General features: G+C 45.0%; 1 protein-coding gene across 2 annotated transcripts in view; it reads left to right on the top strand.

Annotated features, from left to right (window-relative positions):
• SVIL (supervillin) overlaps positions 1 to 14,743 on the top strand; it is a 229,567-nt gene that overhangs the window by 162,202 nt on the left and 52,622 nt on the right. The window contains exons 8-16 of one of the 2 annotated variants that reach the window (XM_056133474.1): positions 270 to 1,160; positions 1,506 to 1,676; positions 2,361 to 2,395; positions 3,029 to 3,090; positions 3,366 to 3,505; positions 5,396 to 5,491; positions 6,902 to 7,145; positions 8,012 to 8,588; positions 9,623 to 9,848. In XM_056133474.1, the coding sequence (XP_055989449.1) occupies positions 270 to 1,160; positions 1,506 to 1,676; positions 2,361 to 2,395; positions 3,029 to 3,090; positions 3,366 to 3,505; positions 5,396 to 5,491; positions 6,902 to 7,145; positions 8,012 to 8,588; positions 9,623 to 9,848 (2,442 nt within the window). The remainder of the gene's footprint in view (positions 1 to 269; positions 1,161 to 1,505; positions 1,677 to 2,360; positions 2,396 to 3,028; positions 3,091 to 3,365; positions 3,506 to 5,395; positions 5,492 to 6,901; positions 7,146 to 8,011; positions 8,589 to 9,622; positions 9,849 to 14,743) is intronic. The other variant, XM_056133483.1, reaches the window with a different exon arrangement.

Below are 14,743 nucleotides of genomic sequence, written 5' to 3'. Positions count from 1 at the left end.
TTCTGGATGTCCAGGGAGTCCCAAAGAGCCCTTCTCCCTGGCCCGAGTCCTTCCTCTTCACAGAGCAGTATCCATCCTACCCACCTGTGACCCCACAGCAAAAGTCATTTGCAAGCAGCATCCCTGTCATTACTGCCCCCAGATGCTCTGTCACCTGTTTGTCTCTCTGGCTTGAAGTCCACTCGCTGGTGCTCTTTGATTCTCACATGTCCTCCTCCCATCGAGCAGCTGGTAACCATTGCAATTTACACCCTTTTTCTTTCTTAAAGAGTTAAAGTTAGAGAGAGATTGGTGAAAGAGGAGAGTGCACGCAGCAGCCCTGAACTTGCCCCCGAGTCCTTGACTCAGAGGAGACTGCAGCCTGCCCCACTGCATTGCCTGTCCTTTCAGTCTGAAAACTCGGCCTTTGATAGGGTGGTGAGCAAGGCTGCTGCCAGCGCCCCCCGGCAACCTCTACGGGCCTACGTGCAACCCGCGGAGCCCACCCATCCGGCCAAGCTGGTGCCTTCAGAAGCCCCAGAGAACCGCTCTGAGCAGAGCTGGCTGGGCTCGACCCCCGCCAGCGCCCCCCAGCCTCCTCCCACCGCGAAGGTTCTAGAAGGCGAAAGAAGAGAGAGCCCCGATCTTCACATCTGTGAACCCAAAGCTGACGAAGATGCGCTCTTTGCCGAGGTGCTCGAAAAAAGCCAGAAAACGCTGTTGGCATTGGAGAACCGTCGGCTCTCACGAAGCCACCAAGAGCGTGCTGCAAACGAAGGCCTGGGTCAGCCAGCTGTCAGTACCATCACCTTGGAACCGTGGAAGGACCCGGACAGTCGGTCGCACCCCCCTCCAGCTGACCACCAGCCCCCAGACAGAATGGGCAGGAGCGAAGTGGTCTTGTACTTTCGGAACGAGCCCGTGTCCCAGGAGGTTGGTGTGACTGGTTCCGCAAAGGAGGCATCCTCGAAGAAGCACAAGGTTCGGATCCGCTCCCTGTCTGACTACACCGGCCCCTCTCAGCTCCAGGCCCTGAGGGCAAGGGACCCAACTTCCAGAAGACAGAGTGCCCAAGCTGGGGAACCCCCGGTGGAAGTTGGCATGCTGGACACCAGGGTGTCGGTCGCCCAGCTTCGAAATGCGTTTCTGGAGTCGGCCAGTGCCAGCAAGAAATCGGAACTGTAGGTGATGTTTCCCCAATGTGTCACTTGCACGTATCAGAATGATTCACCTGTCCACGTGTGCAGTGACCTACACTGAGTCATAGCTAAGCTTAGCTCACAAGTGTGCGGGCAGACCCCCGAGGAAATGGCTCCACCACTACCATTCTGCTTCCGCCTACTAATGGGGAGTTGGGGGGAGGGGGTGTCTGGAATGTTCCACCCCCTTCCCATGCATGGTAGAGGCATGCAGGGGGATTTGGCAGTGTCTGTGTCTTGACTCCCCAAGATGCATAAACCTTTGCTGTGTTCTCTCTCTCTCTCTCTGTCCCCTGCTGTGTTCCTCTCTCCCTGTGAACCTAAAAGCCAACCCCGGGTTGAAAGGTCAACCGAAGGCAGTGGCTGGCCTGTCAGTGTGGAACGGGAGAGAGGCTCCCGGAAACCCAGACGTTATTTTTCTCCTGGTGAAAGTAGAAAGACTTCAGAGAGATTTAGAACTCAACCTATAACCTCAGCAGAACGGCAGGCATCAGATAGGTAGGCGTGTGTATGTGTAGTCTCATAGTTCAGGAGCTTAAATTGTACAGAAATTATTCTCTCCACGTGGGGATCTTGATGCTGTTAAATGGGGTGTGGTGATTCCATCATCTCTCCTTTTTATCTATAAAGGACAATTACTTGGCTGCAATTAATGTATTTTGTAAGAAAGTTGACCATTAAAGCTATATCCCAGCACACGTTTTACGTTGCGTTCAGACATTCGCAAGAAATGCTGCTTTTCTTCACTTCGTGTTTTTGATGTTTTATGCCCTTGTTAAGTTAGAATCAAGACTGAGGATTTGCCAGACTTTACAGTGAAAATAACTCAGGAATTTTATAGTTATTTTATGTAAGTGTCCACCTCCTTGTCACACATGAGTTCCATTGTCACATACCTATGCACAGAAATGACAGAGTTTGTCTAAAATAATTGCTGGTTGTGTATAATGAGTTGTGTATGGTCCTAGTGTGTCTCCCATGAGGTGTCCACTTGTTTGGATTGCCTGCACACACTTACACACCATGTCTGCTGATAACCGTGTGCACACACAGTTGCTCCAAGATGATATTCTTTAAGGAAGTTGAATTGCACTTTTATTTCTATTTTTAATATAATCCTTTGTATCTTCTATTCCAGCCAGCTAATTTTTCATTATTATTATTTGCTAATATCTTTCCTAGGTCTACTTCAAATCCAGAAATACCAACTGCTGATGGCAAGTACCATTTATTTGTTTGTTTGTTTTGGTCATCTCACCCAAGAGTAGATCTAAGTATTAAGTCTTTTGAGAGAATCATATTTGTCTTTTGAGAGAATCAGACTAGAGTGCCATTAATTTCTTACTTTCCGCTACATTTTCTTTCTGAGCCTAGAATAAAAGCTAGGTAAAATGCTCAGATACCCTTTCTCTTATTTTTGAGAGTTCAAGAACTATGGTATGAGCAAAATGGTTGGCGGGGTGGGGAGACTGATTTGAATGAAAGAAACAGATTTTTATTATTACTTCCATTTGGTTGTAAAGAGAGAGACTCTTGGCCATAAAATCTATTCTTAACTCTCAATTCCTCAAATATCATAGTAGGAAATTACTGTCTAGACAGCCTTGTCAGGTTAATTGCAGTGTACCAGTTCTTTCTCATTAAAAAGGTGAGCAAAAGAATGGCTGAAGGGAAAGAAGTGCCAGTCTTGTTATTTCTTATCTGTCTAATTTATGATGTTTTGTACATCTCTAGTTCATAGCATAAGCTGGCAAGTTCTGTAATATTTAGTTCACCCGAGCTTTAAGAAATTTTACAATTTGCCTACGTGTTCTCTGGATGTTCAGTTGTTGTTTTGTGGCTTTTTACAGATGAAGAAAAGGTAGATGAGAGAGCCAAGCTGAGCGTGGCTGCCAAGAGGCTGCTCTTCAGGGTAGGTGTACCCCAGAGGTCCTAAAGGAAACCTCTCCCATCTGGGTGGGGATGGGCGCCACCGTTCTGACCTCCTGTCTGCCCACCCCGACACCAGACTTGCTGGGGCCCATACCACATTCTGTGTTCTGTGCTTCTTTCTGGGTCCTTGATGAGTGTGGTCCCCACAGTTATGACTGGTCTTCACCTCTCCTGAGTGTTCTCTGTGTGAACCGAGTGCTGTTCTGATTTCCTTTCCTCGGGTTTAGAAGGCCTGGGCTATGCTTCTGGTTTTAGGAAATGGAAAAATCATTGGATGAGAAAAACGTTCCCAAGCGTCGCTCCCGCAATGCGGCAGTGGAGCAAAGGCTGCGGCGTCTGCAGGACAGATCCCACACCCAGCCCGTCACCACAGAGGAGGTGGTCATCGCTGCCACGTAAGTCTCCCTTCTGACCTCTGGGCCTGGGTTCCACTGTCTACTCAAAAGAAAAGATTTACGGATTTGCATCCTAAGTCACAGAGACGTGGGTGTTTCAAGACTGATCTTTTATTGTTGTAAGACTTTGTAATGTTAACAGTGCATCTTCTGGAACAAGTTGGAGAGGAATTTTAACATTTTGTTTTTAATATGTGTGTTCTTAAAATCTCTTTTTCAAGGAGAATTTAAAGCCTGAGATTAGATGGGTCAATAGAGCGAACCCCCACATTCTCATGAGTGACGTTCAACAGTCTTCAGTTCAGCAGTGATGCATTCCACACATGCTCCTGTCTTCCTTCCTTATTTTCCAGCAAACCCCTGATCATTTTATCCCAAAATATTTCAGTATGAAACTTGCACAGATAAGGGTTCTTTTTTTTTTTTTTAATCATTTAAGTTATCACTTTAAAAAGGTTTTCCATTCACTGGACATTGGATGACTTTCCAAACTCTGTAAAGTCAAATCTGAACCGCATGAGGCACTGTGTGTGGAATGAATTTCCTGAAGTAATTCATTCAGTGATAACTGTTATCCTCAACCAAAAACTTTTATCTGTTTTGTTGCTATTGTTGTTGTCTTGTGCCAAGGGTCCAGCCCATGCTGTCATGTTTTTTTTTTTAATGCTGCATTTCACACACACACATACACACGAAGACACACATACACACACGCGTGCACACACACACTCACTCACATCCTTCCTAAGGTAATGATGTTCCTGCAGTTCAGGCCATTGACTCCTCAGAGACTACTAGCTCACAGCCCACTGGCTGTTAGATCAGCTGCCTCCACTTCTTTCTCCAGCTGTCCCCACCTTCTCAGCATCTATATGAATAAGTATGCCTTCCATTCATTAGGAGCTTGTATCAAGTTTGCTGTTTTTCTTCCTCACTGGAGTGCCCATCTGGGGGGACTGTCAGGGTCCCCTTGGCCACAGGCAAGTCTGGTGAACAGGAGGAATAAAAGCCACCGAGCCTTCTTACGGGCCCCCAGTGTTAGATTTTTATTTATTTAGGTGCATATCTCACTCTGTTCTTTATTTTCTAATGTACCTTGAAAGAGATACTTGAGTTTAGATCTTTGAGTGGATGTTGTAAAATACAGTGCAGCTACCCAAGAACCGATAGTACAGGTGTGTTAGTAAGGGGCACAGCTGAAAGTACAGCTGATAATACAGAGTCAGAGAGATCACACAGGGGTTAAGACACTTGCCTTGCACACAGCCTACCCAATTTAGACCCAGGCACCTCATATGGTCCCTAGAGCACTTCCAAGAGTGAAATGTGAGTTCAGAGTTAAGAATAAACCCTGAGCATTACCAGGTGCTGCCCAAACCACCCCTTCCCCCTCCCAAGCAAGCAAACAAACAAACAAACAAATAAATAAAGCAGCTGCCCCTGGGAACAAAACAGTATCCTTATGTATAAGTAAAAATCATTCCCTTAATGGACTTAGTCTACTTTGTTGTGCTTAGATTATATGAGGACACAGATTCTTTTCAAAAATAGAATGAGAAAAACATCCTGAAATATAGATGCCACTTATTGATTTGCTGATGATCGATACTAGCTTTTGAAAAATGTTTGTTTTTTTCTTAAAGCTGCCGTTTATCCTGATGTTCCAACCTTTCAGGGCTTAAGATCTATTCTTGTTTCATTTATTTTGTCTCTTAGTTCCTGTTTGCAATTGCTTTTTAAAAAAAAATTGTGATGTTTCCAAAATAATAAGCAAATAATAATTTGGTTACCGTATTTGATGTAACATTTCTGAACTGAAACTTGCTTCCTTTAATGCTTCTTTTCTTCTCTCTCCTATGAATGTGCCTCCTTTGACAATTGCTTTTAAAGTGAACCTATCCCTGCTTCGTGCTCTGTGGCCACCCACCCTGTTATGGCAAGACTTCCCTGTCCCACTGTAGCTCAGAGCCCTGTGCAACCTGCCAGGTACCGGACAGAAATAGCTGCATGTGGCTCCAAGTTCAGAGGTGCTACATGGTGGATGCGTCTCAGAACCTTGAATGCCTTTCGTTTGTTTGACAAACGAGTTACTGTCATGAGCGGTTCTACGATGTGTGACATTTCATTTGGTCATGGTACAAGTGGACTTGCATGAGAAAGCCCTGTCAACCTTCTGCTTTCATGTGTTAGAATTAGGATGGCACTAACTCACTGATCCACTAGTTCGGTTTATCTTTCATAATCGTCTCGTCCCTAAAGTATGTCATTTTTCATCTAAAAAGCACGGGCACTTTTCGTCGAAAAAGGGGGACAGGGTTTGAGGGTTGAAATTCTCTTATACCCTCGTTTTTAAAAAATGTATTCCTTTGTGGACACAATCCATGTTAAAAGCAGTGCCTTGGCCCTAATCATTCATGATACGAAATGTGTCTGTTTTGCTCTTGTGTTTTAACATCATGTCCCCTAAAGCATGGAAATCTCCACCCTCCTTGACATGGGCCAAAACCGAAAAAGCTAAAAAAAAAAAAAGATGAGAAAACTAAAAAGATGGAAAGAAGTGAAATGAGGGTGCAGACACAGAGCTGCCACACCGCAGGCCAGCGGGGTCTCCAGGGAAGGAGATTTCTGCTTGCCCTCCTCCCCTTCCACCCCTCTGCCCAGTAGGCTTCAGGAAAGACAGAAGATCCAGGGTGCCCTGTTCCCATCTTCATGATACCCCAGGACACTCAAACACTGCTCTTTTGTCAGATAATTTGTGCGTGGATGGCGAACCGGAAGCAAGGCAGAATATTCTTTGGCTTGGCCCTGACAGGTGGTTGTCTGGGCCTCTCAGCCACCAACTATCCTGGAAGCCTTCCTTCCCTTCACCTGGAAAAGTGTCCATCCACTTTTAGTCCCTTTCTAGGGAGAGACTAGGCAAGGACCCTAAATGGGAGGAGCAAATTGACTCTTTAAAACTGAACCCTATGTGTCGAGCAAGTGAAAACCAAGCCCCTGGGCTGCAGAGATTTTTGGCAGAAAGACCGTTTTACTTCCTAATTATTTAAAACAGAAATGCCACCATGGGAGCAACGCTTTCAGATGAACATGCCAGTGTCTCACCTCCCTACAGCCTGATTTGTTATTGATACAAGCAGTACAACTGATCCCACTAAACGGGAAATTCCTTTTGTAGCAGCAATTCAGAACTCAGAACTCTGCTCTTTGTATGTCGCCAGCCGACTATGCCATTCTCTTCTTTAATAACTAAACAACCGCCTACACCTGTCTAAAATGCATCTGTGGAGTGGGAGGCACGAGACCCGTTTTACCCTTTGGAGAATAGTCAATGTATAAAATTCGCGGTGGGCTCTTGCTTGGTCTGCATTTTTCTCACTGTGTTCTTATCCCTTTCAGCTTACAGGCATCTGCTCATCAGAAAGCTTTAGCCAGAGACCAGGCAAATGAGGGCAGTGATTCTGCTGAGCAAGGTGAACCTGATTCCTCAACTCTCAGCTTAGCAGAGAAGTTGGCATTGTTTAACAAATTGTCGCAGCCAGTCTCAAAAGCCATCTCTACCCGAAACAGAATAGACATAAGACAGAGAAGAATGAACGCTCGCTATCAGACTCAGCCTGTCACTCTCGGAGAGGTGGAGCAGGTAGGTGCTTGTGACCCAGTTCCAGATAGGGGGGAGCGTCTTTATATACAGGAGCATGGGGTGACACTTAGGCAGTGCTATCATTAAGGAGTATTGACTAAGGTATGCATATATATTGTCTGTCAGTGATTAGGTTATAATTTCATTCCAAAGGAAGCTCAGTCATGCCAAATAGATTTCTCCTTTCTTGTTTTCATAATTTGCTTGCTGAAATCATTTGGAGTGAGTCCACTTTGGAGAGAAAAATAGTATGCATGCCTGCTGCTCACTTGGACAACTTTGATTGATGAGAAGCATGTAACTAATTCTGTGCAAATGTCCTGCTAAGATAAACAGTGAAACTGCACCACACCTGATGTTTCTCTTCTGGGTTGAGGTTTTTTGTTTGTTTTTGTTTGGGAGCCACACCCAGCTGTGCTCAGGGCTTACTCCTGACTCTGTGCTCAGGGATTACTCCTGGTGGGCTCAGAGGACCATATGTGGTTCCAGGGATCGAATCCAGGTTGACTGTGTGCAAGCTAAGTGCTCTATACACTGTACTATCCCTCCATCACTCAAATCTAGTGTTTCTGTCGATGTCTGTCCTTAAACTGGATTTTCTATACACAGCATTTACAGGGATTTAGGGTGGTGGTGGTGGTGGTGGTGGTGGAGAAGTAAGTCTCACTTGGTAGTGCTTAGGAGCTAATCCAGTTTCTGTGCTCATTGCTCAATTCTGGCAGTGCTCAAGGGAACAACCATGTGAAATGCCTGAGGTCAACCAAAGTCAGCTGTGTGCAATCTTTACTTAAACTCCAGTGCTATCCCTCCATCCCCCTATAGACAACATTTTTAATTGAATATTTTTACTTTTTGTATGTTTCTAGGTGCAGAGTGGGAAGTTCATTCCTTTCTCACCTACTGTGAACAAATCAGTGTCTACCATGGCACCCACAGTTGCACCCATGTACGCAGGGGATCTCCGGACAAAGCCATCTGTGGAGGACCACACCAGTGCCACCGATTATAAGTTTCCCTCTTCCCTGGAAAATGCAGATACTCCCGTCAGAAGCATTCTGAAATCTCAAGCCTGGCAGCCTTCAGGAGAGGGGCCCGGGAGCAAAGGCACGTCAAAAGAATTTGGAGAATCGGAAAGACAGAGAACGTGGACAGGTGGAGAAGGGGGTGTTAGGAAGTCTGGGTCCTTTGAGGAAACAGAGGCATCTCACCTCATCCTCAACAGAGCCTGGGAAGCAGAGAGTCAGAAAGAACCCAGATATGCTGGGCCCAGAAAAGAAAGCCAGGAACTGGCTCATCCTCCCTTTGCTCATGTTGGTGATGAACTGAAGGAATTTTCCACTGCTAAAATCACTTCCCAGGGGAACGCAGATGTGAAGGACAGGCAGCCCTTTGAAGAGAAGGTGAACACAGAGAATGTTGCACAGAGAAGGTTTTCGCTGAGAGGTGAGTAGCCACGAATTCTCAAGTGCTGGAAAGCAGTAGTTTATTTCTGAGTGATGACTTGCCTGAGCTTGTGAGTGTGTCTATAACTAGGTGGTGAAGGCAGTTTAGAAGTAACATTGATCAAAAGCTCACTGTGATACTACTGTGTCCCAAACTCTTCCTACTGAATCTGATTGGATCCGTAAATCTAGACATTCTCAACATTGAAAGCACCCACTTGTGCATTTTCTTTTCTTTTTCTCTTCGCTTCTTTCCTTTCTCTGTCTCTGTCTCAGTCTCTATCTTTTCTTTTTACCACACTTGGTGGTGCTCAGGGCTTACTCTACCTGTATTCTCAGGAATCACTTCTGGTGGGGCTTTGGGGATCATATGTGGTACAGGGAATTGACTCTGGGTTAGCTACGTGCAGGGCAAGTGCCCTACCCACTGTACTATCTCTCCAGCCCCTCAATGGCACATCTTGATAAGAGTTTTTGATGGCTAAGCCATTCACTCACTCAGGAGCCTGCTCTGTGGTCCCTTTTAGTAAGTTATTGAATCCAAAGATGCAGAGCTGGGACTGTGCAGGGACTTAGGGCTCAAACTTAGTTCTTTGAGCGGAATCTTCCCCTGCATTACTTTGATGCAGGCTAGCGAGCTCTACTGACTGGGACTTGCATTTCTTTTCTCACTCCCCCAAAGGGTGTTGTATAAGTGATCCTCATTGGTTGGTTTTGTGAGTCCAGCGGATTTTAATGGGAAGAGTCCTGTTTGGGAGGCGTGGAAAGTTTTTGTGTCTGAAGCTTGCCTATGTCTCACACATAGGCAAAGGCCACTTGTCTCCAAAGGACTGTCTGTGTGGAATACTCCACTGGGACACTGGGCTTTCTCATAGAAGAGTGTGTGCTGCAGATTTGCATAAACTGGCCTGGATTGGGTAACCCGCCATGTGCCCCCACAGATTGAACTCCAAGTGCAGAAGTGTTGAGGGGTGAATAGCTGGAATATTGTTTGCCTGGAGGAGTATGTGCTGACCTTGCTCCTTTCCTTCTCAGCAACGGAGTTTGGGGAGCCTCTGTGTGAGCAGACAGGCACAGCTGCTGGGAAAAGTGTAGCTCAGCCTGCAACCCCGGGATCTTGGAAGCAGCCGAATCCTGCAGAAGCAGCCCAGGAGAAGCTCTACAAGAGTTCAAATGCTGTGTTTGCCTCTGGAGAGATTAAAGTGCCAATGATGGAGGACAGCTTTGACTCACCAAGCAAAACCATGTCCATTAAAGAAAGGTAATCAGATGCCAGTGTTGGCAACTCCTTCTAGTAGGGAGGGACTGGCTACTCACTTTTAGGAAAAGATCTAAGAAATAAGCAAAGATGAAATCTTGGCTCCAATGCCAGAGGGAGTGTGCTTTTATGAGAGGATAATAGAGACTGCTTCTATCCCCATGCTTTGGCTCAAGAAAAGTGCCCATTCAGATCCAGATGAGGAAAGAAGCATAAACAGATGGAGCTTGATTCTCTTGTCTGTGATTCCATTTCCCTTTTCCAGGCCCAGTTCCCTGATTGTCAGGAGACAGAAACCGATTTTTTTGTCTTGGTGCCTTCCCTCTCCAACATACATTTGTGGCTTTAAATTGCACACACGTGGCTCAGGGCTTTTGGTCAAAGAGGGGGAATGAAGATAAATTCATATGTTCGATATATGGGATTAGACGTTAAGTCTTGTTGACTTTGCAGAAAGTAAAATGGATGATTTTTCTGAGCTGCACTTGGACATTTTCTGCTAGGCAAGAGCTGTGAAAGAGGATGTCTGTGCACCAGATAACACTGACTCCATTTCATTCAAAATAATAGTGAAATGTTGATATGTGTGTAAAGGATTTTAACTGGATTGTGAAGGCAGTTCAAAAGTAGCAGTAATAAAAAAAAAAGTATGTCCAGTGTGAATACTTTAAATTAGACAGTTGTAAAGAATCAATGCTAAATATTTTAAGTCATGTTTCGCTTGTTGAGCTTTACCCACCTTTGAATTCTATAGCAAAGATGGAACAATGATAGAAAAATGGGTAAGGAGATTCTTGTTGATTCTTCAGTATGATTAGATCTGTTTCCACTGTCTCTCCTTTATGATTCTGCTCATTAGAGTCTTCCTTGATACCTCCCACTGTTTTCAATCATTTCATGGTCTGGCGGATTCATGCACTCACTCTTCCTCTTTTAGACACATTTCAGCCTACCAAAGACTGTATCAAGTCTCGATGAACATTCTTCATTCTGCTATTCAAGCCAAGCTTTTTAATATAATCCATAAAATACTAGGAAGCCTTTGTTTTAACAACTTTGTAATATTATTAAACTATATTTTCTGTCACCTTACTTAAAACTCACAATTTGTAAGATCCACTAGAATGAAGGAATTTTTAAGGCATAAGGAATTGAGATAAAAGAGTGATATCTTAGGGGCAACTCTCAGAGCTGAACACATGCTTTGCATACAGGAGACTCAGGTTATGTCCCTGGCACCTCAAAGTCCTGTTCGCACAGAGCAGTAACCCAGTAAAAACCACTGAATCCACTGGGTGTGGCCCCAAAAGAAAAAATAAATGAAGCGGAATAATAGATACTCTAAATCATTGATTCAGGGAGGTAGTTTGGCAGTTGCCAGTAAGAAGAAGCCATAATCATTGAATTCCTTTGCAGAAATCTAATCATTGCTAGCTGATTAGGTAAAAGGGAAAAGATGCCACTGAAAGAAGTAAATTACAAGTATCACTTATACACAAGTTTTATATATCAGCAATATTCCTGGACTAAAATCCCAGCAGAAAATAAGAATAGGTATCCTCCTTTGTAAGGCTTTGATGGGCAATTGCCCACCCTTGGGACAGAGAACTTTGGATGCAGTATGTGTCTGTCTGCCGATCCTTCTTATATGATTGGCCATGTTAGGAATGTTTCTACTGCCTCCAGCATTCTTGTCCCTATTTCCTGTGCCCTTTGAGTGGCTTCTTTTAAATCTTGCTTTCACTTCCCTGAGTCAGGCTAAGAAATAGGACCAGGTAGATTTCTATGCATCCTTTTTCTATGTAACAGCAGACCTGCCTAGTGATCCTCCCTTCCTCTGCCTGGTTTTTGTGTCTCTATCCATGCAGGGCATAAACCCGTTGAGTTCTATGTCCTGAGAGCCATGGAGGCTGCTGGCCTGGTCTTGGCACAGATCTCCCCACCACCTGCCTCTAGAGAAAGGTCATGGTGGGGGCCAAAGCGATAGTACAGCAGGTAGGGTGCTTGCCTTGCGTGTGGCCTACCAGGTTCTATCCCTGGTGTTCCATATGGTCCTCCGGACCCTTCCAGGAGTGATCCTTGAGTGATCCCAGCACCAGGAGTAAATCCTGACCATTGCCAGATGTAGTCCAAAAACCAAAACCAAAACAAGAAAGAGGCAATGTTCTCCATTTTTTATTCAGGGAAAAGGCTTAGAAAATTGTAGCAACTGAGAAACAGTGAGCAATCCTCAAGCTCTACATCTTGTAGAATATGATTGATGGTGAAGAAAACGCACCTATAAATTCCTTTTCCTTTTTTGTTGAAGAAAACAATGCTTCAAATTTCTTTTCTTTTTCTTTTTCATCCTACCTGACTTCTGAAATGTCAAGTCTGAACAACAATTCAGGTAAAACTTAGAATACAATCTGCTTTCTCCTCACCAGACAATTTTTTTAAAAAGTCCTTAGCTAACTAAATGATTTATTGGGGTTTAAGTTATCTCTATTTGGGAACTTCTTTGAGAAGTCTTGGAGATCAAATTAATGTTGGTATGATCGATGTTGATATGATCAAGGGATAAACCTTTGTTACCTCTTTCAAAGTACACCAGACTTTGGGAAATTTTATTTTTATAATAATGAAAACAACTGCCCCTGTGCTTCAGGTCATATTTGGGGGAGAAGATGACTAAAAAAGGTAAGAAAAACTGTCCTTTCCCTTGGCGAAGCTGGGGGAGTGTGAGGTCTCGGCTGAACTCCCAAGATGCTGAGGAACCCGCCCCCTGCCACTCACAGCTGGCGGGTTTCTGCCTTATAGGGGCTGGCTGGGTTCCTTAGTCCCCCAGGATGCCCCAAGCCCCTCCAGCCTCTGCCCTTCAAACTTTCCCAGCACATTCTAGGTTCTTTTCTCACAACTGAGAGGTTTCCACCAGTAGAGGGCCCCAGGTCTATGTAAGACGGTGGGAGAGGGGTATCATTCCCCCCTACTTCCTTTTCTGATTTTCACTCTGTCCTCATTTCAAAGGTATATTCATTCCTTCCACCCACCTGCAAATGCGCCAAGGCCAAGATCAGGGCACAACACAGATGAACATTTTAATCGGTGTGATACAGTCTATCTGGAACCTATGCTAATGCGTTCTAGGAAGCAGGAGCAGTTTTAAAGGGTGAAGAAAAGAATGTCCTTAAACTGTGTCTTTCTCCTGTTCATGACCCATTCCCGACTGCTGTGGGAGCTTGTAGGACTTGTTCTCCTCCTGCAGGCCTCTTGGAGCAGTACCTCTGAACAGCCTTCCCAGGCCAGTCTTCCCTGCCACAAAAGCGTGGGCTGTGGCTGAAGGAACAGACATTGCCCCGGGCAGCCTGGCTAGCTCACAGCACCATGGCCCCCAGCCAGCCTGGGGGTTAATAGGCTAACTCAGTGCCACTCTCTGGGCTCTCAGCCTCAGACTAAGCAGATGCTCAGGCTCCCAACTTCACAGCCCCGCAAATAGCAGTTGGATGGGGCGGATGTTGAAAGTGCTGACAGTTGTTTGAATTGCAAAGCAGTAATTTATGTCATGGGACAGACGAGACATTCACTGGTTGGCCTTCTCCAATGCCCAGTGTTGTGCCCTGAGCCAGGGGGGGTGTGAGATTGCAGGAGAGAGGAAGGGCCCACCCCCGCCTCTGCTTGTTGAATACCTAGAGGGAAATGGAGAGGGACAAGAATAATACATTTTGGTCTCAGTGCGTGTTGATTCTGAGTTATACATCAATTGCTCTTGGTAGACCACCTGGGCTGGCTCCAGGTACCATGTGGTCTCAATTGAACATGTGCCCAGATTATTTGGGTTACTCTGTAATCTTTGGAAGTACCTGCTGTGGATGTTGCCAGCACATTTAAAAGCAAGATGTGAGCTTCTTAGAATGGATGAATATTAAAAAAAGAAAAAACCTAAACTAAAAAAACCAGAAAGCTGGGCAGTTCATGAAACATTAGGGCAGAAATGTATCAAGTCGGCTAGAACACAGATGGATGGATGGAGATTGGAAAACAGTCCCAGCCTGGGAGGTGGGACTCCCTAGGTGGGAACCTCATTTTCCGGCCCACAAGCATGTGCCAGCCTTTTATACAGCAAGCCCCTGGGCCTGGGTGCACTCACATGCCAGCTTGTTGGCTTGGGGGTAACACTTGCCATTTCTTGGAAGTTGCTGTGTAAATCCCTGAGAAACAGGAGAACTATATGTGAAAACGATAACCAGTTTCATTTTTCCTAGTCCATTTATTCTTTCTTAGTACATCTAGCCAGGAAACCCTACTACTGTCTCATGAGGCTCCAAACATTTGGAAACTTCTTTTGAAGACAATCCTCAAAAACCAGGCGTTGGAGAGATAGTACAGAAGTTAAGGGACACAGCCAACCTCAATTTGATCCCATATATGGTCTCGTGAGCCCCACCAAGAGTAAGTCCCAAGCACCAGCTGGGTATGACCCAAAAGTCCAAACAAAAATACAAAACCAAAAAACCACATCCTCAAGCCCAGTTCATGTGGATGAATTTGATTTTGTTAAATTGTCCCAAATCATTTGGGACCCAACCTGAAAGTTCTCCTAACCCTGTCCTCTTGGAGGGTTACTTTTAGCAGGGTAGGGGGGGCAGTGGTGGGTACAATCTGTCTTTTCAGAAACAAGGCCTGGGTCTCCAAGCAGTTTTTGGCCCAAAATTTGAAATACAAAAATAAATTATACTATGGCTCTACATTAATAAAGTATAAGGAACTGCACATGATGTTCAGTGGAGAAGAAAAAGGACCTGATACTTTGATCACCACTTTTTTGCCTTTTTTCTTTCCTGTGTTTTTCCTGCTTAAATGCCTAATGGTTTCTCATTCATTGTAATATGGTTAGCAGAAACAGCTCATGTTCACAAAAG

This window comes from Sorex fumeus, unplaced genomic scaffold (assembly GCF_029834395.1).
Source record: "Sorex fumeus unplaced genomic scaffold, SorFum_2.1 ptg000007l, whole genome shotgun sequence".
Lineage (NCBI taxonomy): Eukaryota > Metazoa > Chordata > Mammalia > Eulipotyphla > Soricidae > Sorex > Sorex fumeus.
The sequence above is the reverse complement of the archived record's forward strand: the minus strand, read 5'-3'. Positions and strand labels throughout refer to the sequence as shown.